Source organism: Syngnathoides biaculeatus, chromosome 6 (genome assembly GCF_019802595.1).
Source record: "Syngnathoides biaculeatus isolate LvHL_M chromosome 6, ASM1980259v1, whole genome shotgun sequence".
NCBI classification, from domain to species: Eukaryota; Metazoa; Chordata; class Actinopteri; order Syngnathiformes; family Syngnathidae; genus Syngnathoides; species Syngnathoides biaculeatus.
The window spans coordinates 25,407,800-25,428,344 of NC_084645.1; the positions used below are offsets into that span (position 1 = coordinate 25,407,800).

At 44.8% G+C, this 20,545-nt stretch overlaps 1 protein-coding gene across 1 annotated transcript in view; it reads left to right on the top strand.

Moving 5' to 3' along the window:
- fbln1 (fibulin 1) overlaps positions 1-8,561 on the top strand; it is a 47,163-nt gene extending 38,602 nt beyond the window's left edge. Inside the window, exon 17 of the mRNA XM_061822812.1 lies at positions 8,005-8,561. Coding sequence (XP_061678796.1) covers positions 8,005-8,144 — 140 coding nt within the window. The 3' untranslated portion in view covers positions 8,145-8,561. The remainder of the gene's footprint in view (positions 1-8,004) is intronic.
- Positions 8,562-20,545: the final 11,984 nt, after the last annotated feature.

Here is a 20,545-nt window from a genome sequence, read left to right on the forward strand (position 1 = left end):
AGCCGCTGGAAATCGCGGCCGCTCCGACGAGGAGTCGAGGACTGGCCTGGAGATAAGGCGCAGTTACTCGACCCGCGGTGGATGTCGCTGCGGCGTGAATCGCGGCAAGGAAGCGGCCGGCCCGCCAGAGAGCGCCAAGATCATAAGGAATAACCTGTCTGCCTGAACGGAGATTAGCACCGGGGCCTTTCCTCCCCGACAAGGCAGCCTTTAACAACAAGACAAGGCCTCTCTTGGGTGGTCCGCTGACTTCAGCGGATAGACCAAGCGATAGCGCTGCAAGATACTCGCATTCAATGTAGACGTTTACAGGATCTATCACTCACAGTATCTCTTCAGGAGAACTTTTCTCCTTTGATTTATACTCGAGGTTAATCCAACCTCTCGGGCACAGTTGGTGAGCGGCCGACTTCGACACTGCTGTGTTTTGTGTTTGCAAGCGCTGGCACAATTTATTAGGCACCCCTGCTCATTGCAAAAAGAGGAAAAGCATTGATAAAAAACAAATTATAATGTGCATCAATGAACAGTTAATGTGGTACAAACACTGAGTATTTAATTGTTGATGAAAATTATACTAAAATCTAACAAGTTCCCAAATTGGCTTAATTTATAATTGTAATATCACAAATTTGTCAATTTTTTTCCAAGCTATTTTTTCAAAATTAAAACTTTCACTTTAATGCTGAAAATGGCTTTCTTTTCACTCAGTACTTGTGCATCTTGTGGACGAACTCAAAATTGCAGCTTTTTTTTTGCTCGGGGTTTACAATTTTCTTCTTCTTTGTGAAATTGAAGTATATATAAAAAAAAAATAACTAAAAAAATATACATACACACACGCGCACATATATACATAAATATATAAAAAAATATACATATATCCAGCCATCCATTTTCTTTGCCGCTTATCCTCACAAGGGTCACGGGGAGTGCTTGAGTCTATCCCAGCTGTCAACGGGCAGGAGGCGGGGTACACCCTGAACTGGTTGCCAGCCAATCGCAGGGCACAAAGAGACAAACAGCCGCACTCACAATCACACTTATGGGCAATTTAGAGTCTCCAATTAATGTTCAACGGGGAGAACTCCACACAGGCGGGTCTCAGAAAATAGTGTTGCATTATTGTACACGTGTATGTTTACGATTGTTTGGTTATTATTGTAAAGTCATACGGCACAGTGGAGCAGCTGGTAAAGCGTTGGCCTCACATTTCTGAGGACCCAGGTTCGATCCCGGACCCACCTGTGTGGAGTTTGCATGTTCTCCCTGTGCCCGTGTGGGTTTACTCCGGGCACTCCGGTTTCCTCCCACATCCCAAAATCATGCAACATTAATTGGGCACTCTAAATTGCCCCGAGGTGTGATTGTGAGTGCGGCTGTTTGTCTCTATGTGCCCTGCGATTGGCTGGCGACCAGTTCAGGGTGTGCCCCGCCTCCTGCCTGTTGACAGCTGGGATAGGCTCCAGCACTCTCCGCGACTCTCGTGAGGATAAGCGGCAAAGAAAATGGATGGATGTAAAGTCATAATGTGTGACATCTCTTTCTTACGAGATGTCATCAGTCGACTTGTGTGCCCAACATTGAAACCAGTAGGTGTGATACATTTTGAGTACATATTTGTGTAAGCGATGATGGGGACTGAACCATGCAGTTAAGTCAAGTTTTCACCTCATCACTACGTTGTCAAGTCTATTTTTTGTTCTTCCTTTGAGGGTCTTTGGGGGCCTCTTCCAAAGGTCACTTGCAGCGGTGCAAAAGTTGCGGTGAAACATAATGATGCGTGTTTTATCATCTCAGCTGCCGCGGCCCGCGACTGCCAAGAAAAGAAGCGAGCGATTCCCCGCTCGGCTACGTTCGGGTGACGTCACTCCCCAGTGAGCAATCCTGTCCAAAAGTGACACACGGGCCATTTGAGCGATCTGTAACTCTGACTCACTTTCAATTGAGCTGAAAATATCGCACCGCATGTGCAAGAAAAAAAAAATACACATATATCTATATAAGCACACATATATAAATATATTCCGGCTCCTCTTTGGAGTGGTCGTCTTTGGACAACCCGACCTTCCAGTCTGTCCGCGTACCAGCGACTGCGCTGCTGACCTATCCCAAAGCGGCGCACGATGCGGAGGTTTACCCGTCTTTGAAATTGTGTCTGCTGAACAGCAGTAGTACAAAATATATCCTGGTTGTGTTTTAGGAAATGTCCAATAAAACATTCTCCGTTGCTGCATTCGCATTCCGACAACTTTTTATACCACACGGATGCTCGCCAGTGGTGTCCACCCATTGAACGAGTGGTTGAACCATGACCGGAGACCTATAACCACTTTTTACTCGTCTCATGTGTTAGACTTGTTAATTGTAGATTTATTTGGAGCCTAACACAGGAATCTTTGGGCAGGAGGCGGGGTACACTCTGAACTGCTTGCCAGTGTGACGTACTGGCAACAATTCATTTTTTTAAAGGGTTTTTATAGCTTTTATGTAAATATCACCGCTAGACTTTTTTTTTTTATGCCAAGTATCACATCAAAAAATACTTAGCAATCCAACTACTACCATCCATTATCCAAGCCGCTTATCCTCACAAGGGTGGCTGGAGTGACGGAGCCAATCCGGGTTACACCCTGAACTGGTCGCCAGCCAATCGCAGGGCACTAGGAGACAGCATTCACAATCACACCTAGGGGCAATTTAGAGTGTCCAAAAACTCGGCGACAAGTTGTCGAATGGCACACGTTCAAGCATGGATGGGAATGTTTCAGACTGGCTGAAAGTTTACAAAATATACGCGCACATTAATCACAAGGAGACTTTTCAGCACCTGGAGCGCTCAGACTCACAGAGGCCAATCGCAGGGCACATGGAAGCAAGCAACCGATCGCACTCACAATCACACCTTAGGGCAATTTAGAGTCCCCAATTAATGCTTGTTTTGGGGATGTGGGAGGAAACCGGAGGGCCTGGAGAAAGCCCAGACAAGCACGAGGAGAACATGCAAACTCCACAAACCCAGGGCCGGGATTCGAACCCCAGTGTGATGGTATGAGCGCTCCCCCGTGCTGAGAAGTCTCTTTGTGATGAATGCGCATGCGTTACTAACAGGGGAACTCTGGGTTTGTAACGGCCGCTTACTGGGAAATCCCCTGGTCTCATCGTTCCCCCTTCTTCTACATAGAGGGAGCTAACATACGTTATATCCTAAGCCGAACCTAACCTTAAAACAAAAGTTGATAAAAACGTATACATGCATATGTACGTTCGCTGTGTTCGTCCATAGCGAACAGGAACACTCGCCGACAAGTTGTCGAATGGCACACGTTGAAGCATGGATGGGAATGTTTCAGACTGGCCGGAAGTTTACAAAATATACGCGCTTGCGCAACAATCACAAGGAGACTTTTCAGCACGGGGGAGCGCTCAGACTGTCACACCAGCGCACATAGAAGCAAGCAACCAATCGCACTCACAATCACACCTTGGGGCAATTTAGAGTCCCCAATTAATTCATGTATTGGGGATGTGGGAAGAAACCAGAGTGCCCAGAGATTCCGATGGGGAGAAACTTCACACAGGCGGTGCTGGGATTTGAACCCCGATCCCCAGAACTGCGAGGCAGATGCTCTAACCAGGCGTGTCGCATCCATGCTACTTCCTTGCAGTGTTGCGCTGTTGTCTGTCTTCTCTGCCACATGGTGACTCCCAAGAAGACCAAGCAAACGCCGTTTGTCTTTTGATTTGATTAAGGATTTTTACAGTTTTGTTATTGGGGACGATGGTGTAGAAGCTCTTTTGACCACAAATACCATCCATATTTCTCTTGCGAAGCATTTTACAAATATCATTGCAGTCAAAACAAATACTTTGGGTTTGAATATTGTTTGATAGAAATGAGGCTCCGGAGATCTGCATCGTGTGCTTTCCGCCGAGACTCCTCCCGGCCACGTCGTCGCACGCCTCGACCGGCTTATTCTGTATGTCTGAGAATAATTTTCTGGATGAAAATTCGGTATCTTATTCCATGTATGTGGAATTTTCTTTCTTTTTTTTTCTTTTATGAATGGTGCTGACGCTTTGGAAATAACAAAATCTCAGTCGCGCGCCACTCGCGCCACCGTCACTACGGCAACGCCATCGCAAAACAGCAAAACACGGGGGCAACCCTGGTAGCGACTGGGACGCCATTTTTCAGTATTTTTATCATGCAAATCTCGAGCGCCCGCAGAATTCCCCTACCCCCAAAAAAGGACGAGTCAGGAAAGGAAATGTGACAGAAAGTGGTCGAGACAGCAGTTACGCTGGCTTCGGCTCTCTTTTGGTTCAAGACGGATCCCCGGAGACGGGCCTCCGCGGCTGTATCGCGTGACTGCGACCGCTCCCCTCTGTCACACACACACACACATGGGACTCATTTACCCTGGTGGGTGCCCCCTCGGGAAGAGGAGAGGGAGGAGAATCAGAGTGTTTAGGGGGGCTTCTGATATCATGCCGTGCCGGTCACGTATTATTACGACATTCTGCAGTACCCAATTTTGATTTGTTGGTTGTGAATTAACCTATTAGCATTTATTTTTGAATTTTCTATCGTAAGTATCATCATCTATTTGCTGAAAAACTCTCCGATTGGTGTTTTTTTTTCTTCCGGAAGTGGCCAAAGGTGCCACAAGATGGTGCCAAAGCGCTGTCTAAATAGGAAAGTAGTATAGACATTGGTTCAAGGAAGTATGTTTCTCAACTGAGATGCAAAATATTTATATCGGGGAGGAGATATGTTTGGCCTGGGTGGTCAGTGGAAGTTCCGGAGAGTCCCACGGCCGCTATGTGGATGTACATGTGACTGTAATTGTCACACAAACACACATTTACACACGATATGGCACGAAGTTTGATACCCAACGTCCCAGATATGCACAATCAGTCTCAGGACTTGTGAAAATAGTAATAGAATAAGAAAATGAGATAAAATAAGTCAAGATAAAAAAAAAAAAATGAAGAGGAAAATGCAAGTGCCAGGGACTTGAATTGCACTTACTATTTACATATTTCCACGGGCCTTGTATTTGAAAAGAATAGTATTCATCGTGTAGGAATGAATGGGCACAGTGGGGGCTTGATGGTGGGGTGACGGAGCACTGCGAGGCTTCAAGCTGTTTATTGCTTCTCCAACTTGAAGTTTACTGTCAAACGAAGTATAAAAAACAAAAGAGATTTACATATTGTGTCTCCAAAACAACCATTTAGCTTCGCTTTTACATATCTGTTTAGCTTAATGCTGGCAAACAATGCATCCCATCATAGATGTGCTAACATGTAACGTCGACGTTATGCTGTTGTTACTGTTGAATTGACGGATACTTGAACACAAAACGTGGAGCAACAGCTGTAGACGGGCAGTATAACAATATTCACTAGCATATATTCTTTACCTTTGGTGAAAAATGACTTATTTTGCATCTTACTAACCCAGTTGTTGGCCAGCACAAGGAGGAGTACAATGCCCTTTGAAGTGAAGCACAAAATGTGATAAAAAGGTTTAGTTCTTTACACTCTACCGCATTACGTTAGAACTGCATATTTATATAAAACTACATGATTCTAGGGTCCATTTTCAAAACTGTGGTGTTTTTTTGTGGTTGGTTGAAGCGGCGAGCCTGGAACGGATTAATGGTATTTCCAATCATTTTAGTGGCAAAAGATGATTTGCAATATGAGCGTTTTGAGTTATGAGTGTGGTAACAGAGCAAATTAGACTCATATCTCCAGGCACCACTGTCCAGGCGATCATAAACATTTTCCTTCCAATTAATGGCAGGTTTTTTTGTTTTTTTTTTTGTTTTGCAATTCGCGAGAGGACTTGGTCCCGATTCCCAGTCCTTACACGGGAGGGATTTTTCTTGGTAACCTCCCAATTTTCAGTCTCCCGACACCACCCACGCTGCCTTTCCTCCTCTTTTCCTCATTGCCTGGAAGCTCCGTTTTCAGCGCGGATGGTCCAAACCACGTCAGTCTTGCCTGCGCTCACTCGCGCTCCAAACTCCGTTCCAGGGAACAGTAAAATAAATCAAGATGGCTTCCCCTGCCGACACTTGTCCTCGACACTTGAACTGCAGAACAAAGCATTCTGACTGATGCGTTGAGCGCGGCAGCTGAACTTCTTCCCTCCGCAAACAACGCAGCCTCTTTGAAGGCCCATGGAAATGAGTTTTACCACCAAAGCCAGAAAACAAATATAAATTTAATTCTCAAAATATTAAAATTTAATCCTTGTAATACTTCAACTCTTACATGTGCAGCAGTAGGCGGAACGACGGATCAGCTGGTAAAGCATTGGCCTCACAGTTCTGAGGTCGCGGGTTCAATCCCGGACCCCCCTGTGTGGAGTTTGCACGTTCTCCCCGCACCTGCGTGGGTTTTCTCCGGGCACTCCGGTTTCTTCCCACATCCCAAAAACATGCAACATTAATTGGAGACTCTAAATTGCCCATAGGTGTGTTTGTAAGTGCGGCTGTTTGTCTCGATGTGCCCTGCGATTGGCTGGCAACCAGTTCAGGGTGTACCCCACCTCCTGCCCGTTGACAGCTGGGATAGGCTCCAGCACTCCCCACGACCCTCGTGAGGATAAGTGGCAAAAAAAATGGATGGATGTACAGCAGTGTTACAGCTTTTTTCCCATGACGATATGCGCAAACATTATTTTTTTTTTTTCCTTGTAACCCGACAACTTTATTTTCATAACTCCATTTTTATAATATTATGACTTTATTATTGTAACATGACAACTTTATTCTCAAGCATTGCATTTTTATTTCCCCAAGTTTACATCTTTCTAATGAATAAGAACTTAAAAAAACGATTGCCTGGATTCTCATATTTGGGGGGGAAACTCATATTATGACAAGTTCTCTCAAACAAAATCTTGCTCAAAATATTTTTTTCAACTTTTTGCCCATCATATTAAAACTTTATTTCCAGACCTGATTTTATTCTTGAAAAATTGTTTACTTTTTTCCCATATTCCATTTTCATTCTTATGACAACAGTTACCCCATTCTTAAACGCTTACAATTTAATTCCCATAACCTTTTTGTCAGATTATTCAACTTTATGTTGCTTAATATCACAGTCAGTCTCTAGCCGTTTCCCTCATATTAAGATATTTTTCCCACAAAGGATGACAATTTCACAGTGATAACATTACATCTTTATCCTCTTTGTGAGTGCTACTTTTTTTTTTTTAATCCACGTAAAAGAATTCAAAAGAGATTCTCAAAGCTGTCAAACAAATCCAAACAAACGCACATACAAATAAAAAAAAAGTTAAATGAAAGAAAGTGCGGCGGCACAGTGGATCAGTTGGTAAACCGTTGGCCTCACAGTTCTGAGGGACCAGGATGGACTCCAGACCTTCCTGTGTGGAGTTTGCATGTTCTCCCCGTGCCTATGTGGATTTTCTCTGGGCACTCCAGTTTCCTCCCACCTCCCAAAAACATGCAACACTAATTAGACACTCTAAATTGACACTTAGTGTGATTGTTAGTGTGACCGTTTGTCTCTATGTGCCCTGCGATTGGCTGGCGACCGGTTCAGGGCGTACCTACCCTGCCTCCTGCCTGTTGACAGCTGAGATAGGCTCCAGCACTCCCCGCGGCCCTTGTGAGGATAAGCGGCTAACTAAATGGATGGATGAAAGAAAGTACAATACTGCAGAATGCTGTTTTTCTTTATTTAAAAAACATCCCAAAACACCTTTTGCATGTGTCTTGGTTGGTTTGGAAGGGACGAATGGCATTTCCGTTCATATCAACGAGAAAAAGATGATGATGTGAGAGAACCTTCACTTTTTCTGACTTTTTTTTTTTTTAATGATGATGATGATGTTTTTCTAATGTAAATAATGTGCCTTGCTCAACAAAGGCCAGGAAACATTACTCTCTACAATGCGGCGTGACGACAACAATTGACGTTTTTTCCTTTTTCGTTTGTTTTTGGCTTGTCCAGGCGTCGTCCGGCAGGTCAAGCCGCTGATTGGCCCGCTGACGACGATACTCAAGCTGTCCATGCGCAACCTGACAGTCCAGGGTGACTCGGGCCAGAACGTCATCAACGTTTACGTCTTTGTGTCAGAGTTCTGGTTCTGAGAGTTCCCCCTTCCCTCGGTTGATCCGCTGTCAACGCTGAATCCGCGGCTAATGCTACGCGTATCAACGCTTAGGTCAGTGTTGGGGGGCGGAGGGGAGTTGAAAGCTTTTAATTACTTGTGACAGTTTCTGAGTTGAAATGCTACCAGCTGCCATGCTTTTGGTCCGATGACACGCTCAGCCTGAATCGCACTTCTGTGGCGCATCTGGCAAAACTGAGCTACAGAAGAAGAAAGTTTATGCTTATGAAAATGAAACGGGAGTCTTCGGGAGTGAGAGATCCAGGATGAAAAAAAAAAAACGAAAGTGCATGTCTTTGAAAGGCCGTTAATGTTACAATATATGCTTTCACTTTTCCTTTTGATGCATTTGTTTGTTGTATGTTTTTCTATAGAATAAACACTATTTTACATATTGCTTTTTTGTTTTAATCAAGCACGTTGCTGGTCAGATTTCAAGGCTTCAAAATCTCATCGGAGCTTGTTGTCTTAAAACGGGATTGGACAACATTTCTCAGTAACATCGATTATATCGTCATTCTTGATCGTAACCTACATCTACAAAATGACTACTTCTCAGAAAATCAAAATAAATACAGAGAGTCCTCAGGTTAAGACGGTCTCGACCTAAGACGTTTGGACTTTACAACACCGGTTCCCCATCCGCCATTTTGTCTGGGTAATGCTTGTCCGTGTTTGTATCTTCGCATTTTTCGCCCTCCTTTTTAGACGTTCTGGCCCCAAAGAAGAAAGCTGTGTCTTTTAGCAATGCTTCTCCAGTCCAAAGAAAATCCATTGCCATGGAAACGAAGCTCAAGATTAATAAAAAGATTGAAGAAAGGAGAGACATCGACATCACCAAGGCTTCAGTCGGTCGACCGTGGTGACAATTATTGAAGACAAAGCCTGAATTTTAGCGCATGTGAAGGGTTCCGTTCCGATGTCAGATCCAATGATCACAAAACAAGGTTCTTTGATACTTGTCAAGATGGAGACGGTTGAGGACCATGTTCCTTGGCAATAGCTAAGCACCGCCTCCCCTTCTTCTTCTCCAGCCACTTCTCAGCAGTAATAATAAGTACATCATCTGGTTTATTTCAATGTATTTTGTTTTTTTTATACAGTATTTTGATGTAAATTCTGACTTTAATGGTGGAATCCATCTTAAGTCGAAATTCGAGTTAAGTCGCTACTCTTGGAACGGATACTCGTAGACCGAGGACTCCCTGTATTCACGGTTACAATACAGGAACTACGGTTGTATGTGACTCAAATCATTTTTATTATGATGATTTTTTATGATCATGACAAAATTGAAGAGCAAAGTTTGATCCTATATTTTACCAAAGACCAGAAAATTGCCAAAATAGGGAGAAAAAAAAACGGAAAAATGGGGCTCTTTGCTAAGAGGAGTGCGTGTATCGTCTTTGTTTTTCCATTTCAATCACAATGGAAGCATTTTCTCAACTCCCAATTGAAAATAGTAGAATCTGTCTTTCTTTTAAAATGTCTTCGGTCTTTCTTAACAAACATGAAAATAACCTGCCACAGTAACTTGACGGCGGACAAACATGATGCTCAAGGGATGTATTTTGCATGATCGAAGTGTTCCTCTGTCGTAGAATCATAAATGATATCGTCGTGTTGTCTGAGTTGTCCTGTCGGATACAATGATCACAAAACGAGGTTCTTTGGTACTGGTCCAGACGGAGAGGATTGAGGACGAGGTTCCTTGGCAATAGCTCAGCACCGCCTCCCCTTCTTCTTCTCCGTCCATCTCTCAGCAGTTATGCTAAGTACATCATCTTGTTTATTTCACTGTATTTGTTTTTTTATACAAAGTATTTTGATGTAAATTCTGACTTCACGGCGGAATCCGACTTAAGTTGAAATTCGAGTTAAGTCGTTACTGTCGGAATGGATCTTAGTTGTGGACCGAGGACTCTCTGTACCACGTTGTTTTCTCACAAGTTTTGTTTAATACATAATGTTGCTGTCCTGTAAAAAAAAGCTGACCACTGTGGTTACATCATCTTCCCAAACTCTTTTTCAAGAGTCTCAGATCCATAAGCGAATGAGTACTAAAACAATGCGCTGACTAGGTTGAAATGAATCTGTAGATACTGACATTCATGTTCTATACGAAACCTGACAACAATTCATTTGTTCAAAAACAGGATCACACAAAAGTACTTAACCTAACTACTGTAGATTCACTTGTTCTTGTCTAGGAAGCATCCAGATTTTCAGTCTTGAAATCTTGGTCCCTGCAGACTCTCAGACAAGGTCAACAAAGTTCATAGATTTAGTTAACTTCAACACTTTAAATGGGTTCAATGAGCGGAATAATAGCAGATGATGTAGGGACAGACCAATAGTCCAGAGATTCTTGTTAAAACATGAACTCTACCATATACAAGCTTTCTGTCCAGTTTGTGACACGAAAATGTAAAAACGTGTCACGACCAGAACACAGGGTTGGACCCAAATGCACGACTCAGGAGACGTAGAGCCAGTTCGGCAAACGTATTTATTCAGTCAGGCATTTATATATATAATCAAAGAGCATAAATCAGCAACTTTGGCTTTTAAATACCACTTTTTAAGGCCCCTTAAAATGTAATCTTGAAATTCTCTTTGACACTGAATTACTGTACCTCATTTGTACTGTACCTCACCAGAAATAGCAGATTCAAATATTTATTTTTTGAATTGTCAGGAAACATGAAGTGAAGAACTAAATTGTCGGCAGGTGTGAATGTGAACGTGAATGCTTGTCACTTGCGCACGTGGGTTGCGAGTGGCTGGCAACCGATGTAGGACGCGTCCCGCTCTTCGCCCAAAGTCAGCTGGGATGGATCCCAACTTGCCCGCAACCCTAATGAGGAAAAGCGATGTAAAACTCAAACCCCAAAAAGACCACTCTCTCGGTAATTTGTTACACACGTTTCAAACTCTCTGTTATTACTTCCATCCTCCATCCTCCTTCCCCTTACACTTACCACTCGCTTCGAACGGATGATACGAACTACTCCGCACGATGCCCCGGCAATGGGGTCAACGTTTGAGAACGCGGCGGCCTGCGCAATCGTCGGAATCGCAACGACGACAGGAAACTTGATTACGACCGTTGAGACGTGTCAATATTAGCCAACAAACAGAAACATGCAAATAGTGCTATCTCGGGGCCCGGTGGACTTTTTTATTCCCAGCAGTCTGTGGAACGCCAGTTTCCATGGTGACATTTGGAACGTTCTGTTTGTTTTCGGCGCCAAACAATATCTGCCCACCGGTGAAGACCTGGGTCAACAGCGTGGCCTCCGAGCGCCCTCGCTCGGGACGCAAGAAACATCCGTACGAGATAGTCTGTGCGTGCGTGCGGACACGTTCGTGGTGAGTTCGGGTTTCCAGAAAAAAAAAAAAAAAAAAAAACTTTCCCTGCGAGGTGGCAGCATGGTCAGATGTAGCCGGAAAGCAAGTTTAATTACATTCACCAGTGAAGTCCTTTTTCTTCCCGCCGAACATCAGACGCAACAGCTTAATGACGAGTCTGTAATCATCAATGTGGCCGAAGCCTCCCGACGCTTCAAAGACAATGGATGGATGGCGCGTAAATCACAACCTGCGCGCCGGTCAGCTGTGATGGATTTTAAGACTCTTCTGAAGAGAGATTGCGTCCTGGCAGGAAATGAGAGGGCGGCGGGTCAGCCCTGTGGTCTACATGAAAGAGGGTCTGAAAAGTCTCATTATTTGATCTGGGGCAATCATTCAAAGCGGGAAACAAGGAACAAGCGTTCGTTGAGTTCAATTGAAGGGTAAATGCAGAAAATGTCAATGTCACATTCACACCGATGGATAATTTAAAGTCTTCAATGAACCTATTAATTAGCATCGTGCTGTGTTGTAAAACATTGGATATATCAACACAAATGGTGGTGTAACACATGTAGACAGACACTATTTAAAATATACGCAGGCATAAATATTTGAAAAATCCGTCCATCAATCCCATTTTCTTTGCCGCTTATCCTCACCAGGGAGTGCTGGAGCCTATCCCAGCTGTCGACGGGCAGGAGGCAGGGTACACCCTGAACTGGCTGCCAGCCAATCGCAGGGCACATATCGATGAACAAACATTCGCACTCACAATCACACCTCGGGGCAGTTTAGAGTGTCCAATTAATGTTGCATGTTTTTGGGATGCGGGAGGAAACCGGAGTGCCCGGAGGAAACCCACGCAGTCGCAGACGGGGAGAACATGCAAACTCCACACAGGCGGGGCCAGGATCGAACCCGGGTCCTCAGAACTGTAAGGCCAACGCTTTACCAGCTGAGTCACCATGCCGCCTTTGAAAAAAATCATTTTTGAAAAATGACTCATGTGAATTTACCAAGTTAGATGTGAAAAATTGCTTTGTGTATTTCTTTATGTATTCTACTGGCCTCAGGCAGCCGAGGAACACACACCAGGAGGAGCTGCACAATGTCCATTGAATTGAAGCAAAAAATATTTGCCACCAACTGTTTTATTCTTTGCATCCAATTTAATGATGTCATTGGTTGTGGTATGTTTTTATAAAGTACAATATGGAGCAATAATTTTGTCATGAAAAACATATTCCCATAACATTTGTTGGTTTACTTTGGGGAGGCTGGAACAGAGTAACTGCATTTCCATTCATTTCAACGGGCAGAGATGATTTGAAATATGAGCGTTTTAAATTCACGAGCGTGGTCACGGAACAAATTCAACTCGTATCTCATTCTCACGGCACCGCAGTTCTTGCACTGTACCTATAAATAGCCGATATTGAAGCACTTGAGACTGAAATCAACAAAATTTTGTAGAAACCCACCTTTGAAAAAAAAATGCTTTCATCTCAGTTTACTGCGTTTGACTGTGCTGTGATGAAATTCCGCAGCAAAGCCGATAAAAACAGAATTAGCGGCAGGAGTTGACGATCATCCAAATCTGTGTAGGGTTTCCCCGAAGAATCAGTCAGAGTAGAGGCAAGATTTATCAGTGGGGGCCTTTTCTCACGGAACTGACCAAAGTTCCTGCTTGTGAATCTCATCCCGATTAGATTCTCGTAGCAACTGGATCATTTCATTTTGCTTCTCATCGGGGAGGGCGTCATCAGTTCTTGCTACAAGACTTGCTAGGACAGTGCTATTCTGATTAATTGTGAAGCTCTAAAGTAGAGAGGAACGCCCCAACCGTGAATGTTTTCATTATTAAAAGATGTAAACCCTCAGTCGAATGTTTCCAATCGTGCTCATTAGCATTCCGTGAGGGTCAAAACCATCATAAGAAACAAAGCAAAAGCCACTTTTGGCTCCCCGGCACCAAGTAGTTGGCATTGCCTTCAACACGATAGGTCGGGAGAAGCGAGTCTCACTCCCACGAGTTCCTCCCAGTTTTTCGCTGTTCCCATACAGAAAAGCCCCCTTAGAAGCCAATTTGACTTGACCCTGAACTGATTGCCAGCCGATCGCAGGGCACATCGGGACAAACAGGTGCGCTCACAATCACAATTGAGAGTGTCCAATTAATGTTGCCTGCTTTTGGGATGGGCGGCACGGTGGAACAGCTGGAAAGCGTTGGCCTCACAGTTCTGAAGTCCAGGGTTCAATCCGGGCCCTCCTTGTGTGGAGTTTGCATGTTCTCCCCGTGCCCAAAAACATGTAACATTAATTGGACACTCTAAATTGGTGTACCCCACCTCCTGCGCGTTGACAGCTAGGATAGTCTCCAGTACTGCCCGCGACCCTTGTGAGGATAAGTTGCAAAGAAAATGAAGGGATTTTTTTGGGATGTGAGAGGAAACCGGAGTGCCCGGAGAAAACCCTCGCAGGTACGGGGAGAACATTCAAATTCCACACATGCGGGTCCGGGATTGAACCCAGGACCTCGGAACTGTGAGGCCAAAGCTTTCCAGCTGATCCACCGTGCTGCCCGCATATAACTTCTTCTTCTTCTCTGCCTTTCGGCTTGTCCCGTTAGGGGTCGCCACAAGGTGCCATCTTGGATGAACGCAGATTTGTTTGGCACAGTTTTACACTTGATGCGCTTCCTGATGCGACCTCTGTCATGGTTCTGCCGGTCCAGCCCTGGCTGTGCAGGTGCCCGCGCGGTCGCGCTGATTGGGAGGCGCACACCTGTCCCTCATGCTGACTGATTGGCCCCGGTGTATATAGGACCATGGGGACGACTGGTCCGGCGCCAGATCGTTGCAACTCATGCCCCGTTCCAGCACTCCCGTATCCCTGATCGTCAACCCGTGTGTACCGACCTCTGCCTGTTCTCCAACCGACCCCGTAAGCCTGACCCCTTTGATACTCCTCCCTGCTTTGATCGATCTCCCCTGTACCGACTCCTGCCTGCCCGCTGACCTGCTCTCTACGCCCGACGTCCTGACGACCGCTGCTGCACTTGACTGCCTGCCCGATCCCCGACCATGGAACAATAAACGCTTTTCCCGAATTACCTCTGTGTCTCCCGACTCCTGCATTTGGGTCCTACCTCCGTTTTGATGGGTCGTGACACCCCTCTGCATTTAGCCGGGGAGAGCCTAACGGGTCTCTCATCTCCCATCCAAGTACTAACCAGAGCCAAACCTGCTTAGCTTACGAGATCTGACGAGATCGGGTGCTCTCAGGACCGCCACACATTTAACTAAATGGGTAAAAATACTTGAAACTGCAAGGTCAAGATCAAGCCTCATAAGCTGTTCTCCTTTGCCTCCAGGGCTGCTTAAAAAGTGACATTTTGTCCAAGTCCAACAGATGGCAGATCTATAGAACAAAAGCCAGCACCCAGAACGACAGATACCCTTTGCCTGAGAAGTTCCCTGTCGAATATTACTTGAGAGGTTGCCAAAACACCAAAGCAAGGGCAGCTTCTTACTTTTGAAGACAAAAACTCAACTCCTCAACGTTCCGACCAGAGGGACAGCGAGTCAAATCTGAACGTATTAAAACGGCTTACCGAAATAGAACCCATCTCACAAGATTGGTATTCAAGAATTTGTGCAAAAAAAGGCAATTGGACATCAATGTCGCAAGTGGTCCTGTTGAGGTTCATGTTGACGGACAGGCGGGGGGATAAAAAACTCACACAAAGCACACAAGTGTGTCCTCCCATAACTTATACATTTGAAAGGGAACCATTTACAGTCATTACTGAGCTCAGCCGCTTGCCAGAGTCCACAGCGGATCCGTCCCACTCGCTAACGTGGACCCGAGGTGTACTCATGAAAAGCGGCTCAGTTCGGAACGCTCATGTGGACGCATACCGGATCGAACCGCATGACACGCAACATGACGGACACCTAAATCGGGCCAGGACCGTTCCACATGTCACAATTCCGGAAAAGTATATTGTTTATTGGGTGGAGGTGGGGGGGGCGGGGGGGGGGGGGGGGGGGGGGGGCGTGCGATGAGTCACAGTCAAATTAAAATATGGGCGCATAAAAACATCAATAAAAAGCAATGTTTTCTGGAAAAGAAAGCCTTGTCATTTTTGAATGTTTATCTTGATTTTTGTTTGGACCCTCTTTTATTGCCACATGTTCCTCATTTAATGCTTTTCGAATGACGGGCACTCGAGCAACAACGTGTGGGAATTTGACCTTAAAATAACAGCCCGAAAACGATGTGACGCGTCGCTGGCGGGTAACAAGGAACATTCCGTGTCATCGTCAAGGTGACCTCGGATCACCTTTTGTCCCGCGGCCGCGGTGTCGGCGGACCGGCCGGGACACCTCGAACGTTGGCGTCGGTTTCCTCGCTCGCTCGCCGGGAGCGTGCCACGATAATTGCTTAAAGTGAAACTAAATATGTCTTCTAAATATGACACAGACTTGAAGGATTAAACAAATTGTCAAGCAATAACTTCAAAAGGGTGAAAAATGAAGATGTTCTCTTCTCTCCAACACTGTGGACAACTGTCAGCTGTCAATCAAATACAAGTGCAACAATTTGGAAAAAAAAAATGGAAGATGCCTATACATAACTACATGTACAAAGTATATCTATATGTATATATAATAGTACAGGACATGTATGAGGGCAGCAGAACAGTGGTGAGGTGTGCTGTTAGTGTCTCAGAAGACTTTAGGGTGGGAGTGCATCAGGGATCCCCGCTGAGCCCCTTCCTGTGGTCACACTAGATCAAAAATCTCCTGCTCACATCAAACTTTTCTACCCCACCCCTTCCTCTTCCACCTTCTTTTTGTGACATGCGTGCGTGACATACTCGTGACCTACAACGAGGCACTCTAGAGTGGTCACACCAATCCACACAGTGACTGTGAAATCAGATGTTTAAAAAATGCAGTTTTGACTGACAAAAATCAACAAAACTGAAATGAAAGGCAGTTTAACGGCACACAGTTGAATACTGCTGAGTTTTTGCACATTTGTAGCAATTATCTTCAAATGTGTTTAAAGAGACAGAGCTCTGACTTCACTTTCCATTGTTTTTATTACTAAATAAATAAATGCATATGACTGTTGTAATAACTTGTTTACAAATGTAGGTCTCTGGAGACTCTTCCCACCCAATCGAGTGAGAACTCAACCAAGTGAGTGTCTGTTATACGGTTACAACAGTTGTTGCCATAAATTTTTTTTTTTCAATGTCCCCCTTTTTGGAGATTATTTTTTAAACCCCCCCCGCCCCCCCCCCCCCGCCTCCCCGCCCCCTGCTTGCAATTTTTCAGTAACACCCACCCGGTAATCATTTTTGTTTGGGAATCTCTAAAAACATGAACAACAGCTGGGTGTAACTTAATGAAAAGTGTTCGTGGTAGGTCACAGAAGACACCCCCCGTCCCGCCGTCCCAATCCTACCCACTGGGTTTGCACCCCCCAGTTTGAAAACCGCCGCCCAACGGAATGTCCAAAAATCTCTCTGTGAGCGAGCCCTTCCTAATTTGGCCCAACTGTGGCATCACTTGAACATTTTTACAGCCCAAGTGTCATCCCTATAAACATTCTAAAATAGATATTGTAATGAAAAATACATATAACTTTATTCACTTCAATGTCTATACGAAAAAATAAAGATGAGTGGAGAGCGCGTCATCCACGCGCAAAGTTGCAAAAGTGTCATTCTACGATATCCAAGTGGTCGCCATATTGGCTGCGTCCTCCATCCGTGACGTCACCCGGACGTTTGCCAATGAAAACACGCGGTGCACCCTAACTTTCTTCTTCCGAGCCGCCCCGGTCCGCAAAGCCCGACGCGGAGCCTTCGCAGAAGCCGTGACCGCCGAACGCGGCGCCTCAGCCGTAGTGGCTGATTTTCGGCGCCGTGGTGGCATATAATGGAGCCGAGCCGTGCTGCTTTTAGGGGGATGTTCATAGCCGCGGCTGTGTGAGGCATTCTTGGCTGGGTTCTTCAGATCCGCCGCCGCCCGCGCAGGAGCCCGACACCGTCCGACGCGCACATCGACATATTTCGTACGCTCATCTTTTGTTCTGTTATGAGAGACCGATTACGTGTTCCGCCCCACCCAAACTGTTATTTTTTTTAGTAGCTGTATACACACCTACCTGTCATTTGGAACCCACGAAGCTCTCGTCGTTTGCACCCGTGCAATCCATTTTTCACAACGAACCGGGTCTCTTGGAAACTTATGAAGGGTAAATCCATCCTCCCGAGTGTTTGAGCAATGTCCAGCAATACAACGAGCCGGGATTTTGGCTAACACGAAGGTACAATCAGCTACCCTCCCGGAGGTAAAACTAATGGAAACAAACGAGTCCACTTGGGGCCGCCGCTGTCCTTTACGTCACTTCCTGCTTCTTCTTGAAAACAAATCCCTCGAGTGGATTTTCATGGCGGGAGTTAAAAAAAGCCAAATGTCAAAATCATGTTGTGTGGTGAAACAATGGATGGGTCCTTACTGGCTGCTGTTTTTTCATTAATAACATCCTAAAAATCATCCATTTCATGACAGTAGCCCCTTAATGTAAAAAAAATATATATATTTTGATGCCATTTGGCAACCAATTTCCTGGTTAAGAAGTTTGCGAACTTCGGCAAAGATGTCAACGTGGTGGGGACTGTTAGACCAGTGATTTCCAGCCAAGGCACATATTTCACAATTGAAAACGTAAATGTCACCAAAAATGGATCGATTCATTAGTGTATGTACTTCCTGCCATCTAATAGAAGAGGATTTTTTTTGTTTTGTCTGTCATTGTGCCTCACTGGCATAAATAGATGAATAATGATACATTATTTCTTGGAATAAATGTTTTTTTTTTTTTTTAGCAATTACATAAAATGGGATAACTTCCCACGGCACACCTGAAGAGCACTCACGGCGCACTGTTTGGGAATCACAAGTTAGACAAACATCGCCAGCCTAAATTGCCAAATGTAATGCAAAATGTAAAGGTTTGGTAACGAAGTACTGACTCAAAGACGGAAAATACAACGTATGTGTCGCAGTCATTTGTGTTTTTTAGACTTACGGTTCAATCTGTAGCCAGCTCCACCTCCACCCATACTCATCACGGTCAGGAAAACTACAGAACTTCTTTGGCCCTGCACTATTCAGTATTCATGAGACAGGGTCACGCCATCAAAACGAGATAATTTCAGCAAAATACAGTGTGTAGAGTGTTGTACTTCTTGATTCTTGGGGTATACCTTATTTACAAAAGATACTGGGTATGGTATAAATTGTAAAAAAAAAAAAAAAAAAAAAAAAAAGCATGATATGGATTATGGTGTAGCACTTCATTTCCTGTGAAGCACAATTTTTTTCCGATCTCTCCAATGCGGAACTTGCGCTCTCAATTTCTCACATTTTATGATGTACCACATCAACTATATTTGCAGCTTTCATCCACGCCTCATATTGAAATTTCACCATACCCATCAGTGTATTTGATCATTTCTAATAATTCATCTCACTTTGTTTCACGCTGCAGCCGGCGCGATTCGTCAACATGTCACTCGTATGAGCTGGGTGACAGAAAGCGGGGTTTGGGTAATGGTTACCATAGCGATGCCACTTCCACGTGTTGACTTCAGCTCCCTCCCTTGAGAGCGCACGCCTGGCGGATCCACTTCACCAACACATGGCTCGCATTGTCCGCAAAAAAACCTCTCCAAGGTGTATTGTTCCATTTCTCGTCTTCTTTGTGTGCACGAAATCATTTTCCGAACCCCACTGAATGTCCTTCCACCCATCCATTTTCTGAGCGGCTTATCCTCATGAGGATGCACACCGCATAAAAGAGTGTTGTTATTCTGCAAAATTGGAATGATTAAAAAAAAATGGGCCCAGATGCAAAATTGCGGTTTTAAAATTGGATATATAAATATATCCATCCATCCATTTTCTTCGCCGCGGATCCTCACAAGGGTCGCGGAAGTGCTGGTGCCTATCCCAGCTGTCAACGGGCAGGAGGTTGGGTACACCCTGAACTGGTCGCCAGCCAATCGCAGGGCACATAGAGACCAAACAGTTGCACTCACAATCACACCTATGGGCAATTTAGAGTCTCCAATTAATGTTGCATGTTTTTTGGGATGTGGGAGGAAACCGTAGCGGCTGGAGAAAACCCAGACAGGCGCGGAGAGAACATGCAAAGGCGGGGCCGGGATCGAGCCCGGGTCCTCACAACTGTGAGGCCAGCTCTTTACCAGCTGATGCATCGTGCTGGCCCATTCACAAATCAGTTTCTGTGTTTAAACATGGAGCGGGTCAACGTTGACCCAGGAAGTTTTTCGCTGTTCGAAAGAAACAAGCGTGCAGTGTGAATCGCAATATCAGGATATTATATTTTAAATATGTTTTTGGGATGTGAGAGGAAACCGGAGTGCCCAGACAAAACCCACGCAAGCACGGAGAGAACATGCAAATGCCACACAGGAAGGGACGGAATTGAACTCTTCTCGGCTCTTCAGAACTGTGAGGCCAACGCTCTAACCCAAGGAGTGTCAAGCTCATTTTTGTCGCAGGCCACATTGTAGTTACGATTTCTCTCAGAGGGCCGTTTATGACTCTGAATCCATGAAAATCTTTCGCCTCATGATATTTACAAATGAAATTTATGAGCTAGTATTGTATCAGAAATCAAGTGTAATGGTTTTTTCAACTACTGCTCATGTTTGGTGACACAAAAATGCTTGCACTACCTCAACTTTCTCATTTGTGATATGACAGTTTGAAATTTTATTCCAGATTATCCCAAAAATTCATGGAAGTTGATATACATGATTTGCCACATAAAATCAAGCGGCGGGCCGGATCTGGCCCCCGGTCCTTGAGTTTGACACCTGTGCTCTTTCAAATACGTATTGTATTCTTGAAAAAAAAAAAAAAAAAACACACCTAGATAAACTAAAGATCCTATGAGAGAACCTATTTTGAGGAGAAA